This window comes from Aureococcus anophagefferens (genome assembly GCF_000186865.1).
Source record: "Aureococcus anophagefferens unplaced genomic scaffold AURANscaffold_1090, whole genome shotgun sequence".
Lineage (NCBI taxonomy): Eukaryota > Pelagophyceae > Pelagomonadales > Pelagomonadaceae > Aureococcus > Aureococcus anophagefferens.
This window is the reverse complement of record NW_008706244.1, coordinates 2,912-3,401: the sequence shown is the minus strand read 5'-3', so window position 1 is coordinate 3,401 and position 490 is coordinate 2,912. Positions and strand designations below refer to the sequence as shown.

The window sequence follows — 490 nt, the reverse complement described above, 5'->3', positions numbered from 1 at the left end:
GGCGCGTCGACGTTCCCGCGCGGGAATCGCGCCCGACGCGCCCGCGGCGAGGGGCCAGCGGCCGTCGACCCAGGTCGCCGCGTCGCCGCGGTCGAGGCCCGTGCCCAGGCCCTCGAGCCAGTCCCAGAGCATGCCGAGGATGGCCTCGCACTCCGCGGGCGCCGCCGCTGACCGGACGACGGCGTAGCCGTGCTCGTCGAGGAACGCGGCGGCCCGGGCGAGGCCGCGGGCCGTCGCCGGGAAGCTCGGCGCGGCGCGCCGCTCCGGCGCGCGCGGCGCCGCCGCGCGCGCGGCGAGCGCCGCGGCCGCGCGCGCGGCGCCGCCGCCGCCGCCGCGCGCGGCGGCCGCCTCCGCGAGCCGCCCGAGCGCCTCGAGCCGGTCGCCCCGCGCCGCGTCGAGCGCGGCGTCGGAGGCGTCGCCGGCGCGGGCCGGGGCCGCCCGCGCCGCGGCGAGGGCCACGAGCGCCTCCTCGTCGCGGCGCGGGGGGACA

The 490-nt window shown here is 85.5% G+C and overlaps 1 protein-coding gene across 1 annotated transcript in view; it reads right to left on the bottom strand.

Annotated features, from left to right (window-relative positions):
* Window positions 1-11: 11 nt before the first annotated feature.
* The window catches only part of AURANDRAFT_69187 (hypothetical protein), a gene marked incomplete at both ends in the record, with an annotated part of 3,240 nt that continues 2,761 nt past the window's right edge, over window positions 12-490 (bottom strand). The window contains one exon of the mRNA XM_009044941.1: window positions 12-468. Within this exon, the coding sequence (XP_009043189.1) occupies window positions 12-468 (457 nt within the window). The remainder of the gene's footprint in view (window positions 469-490) is intronic.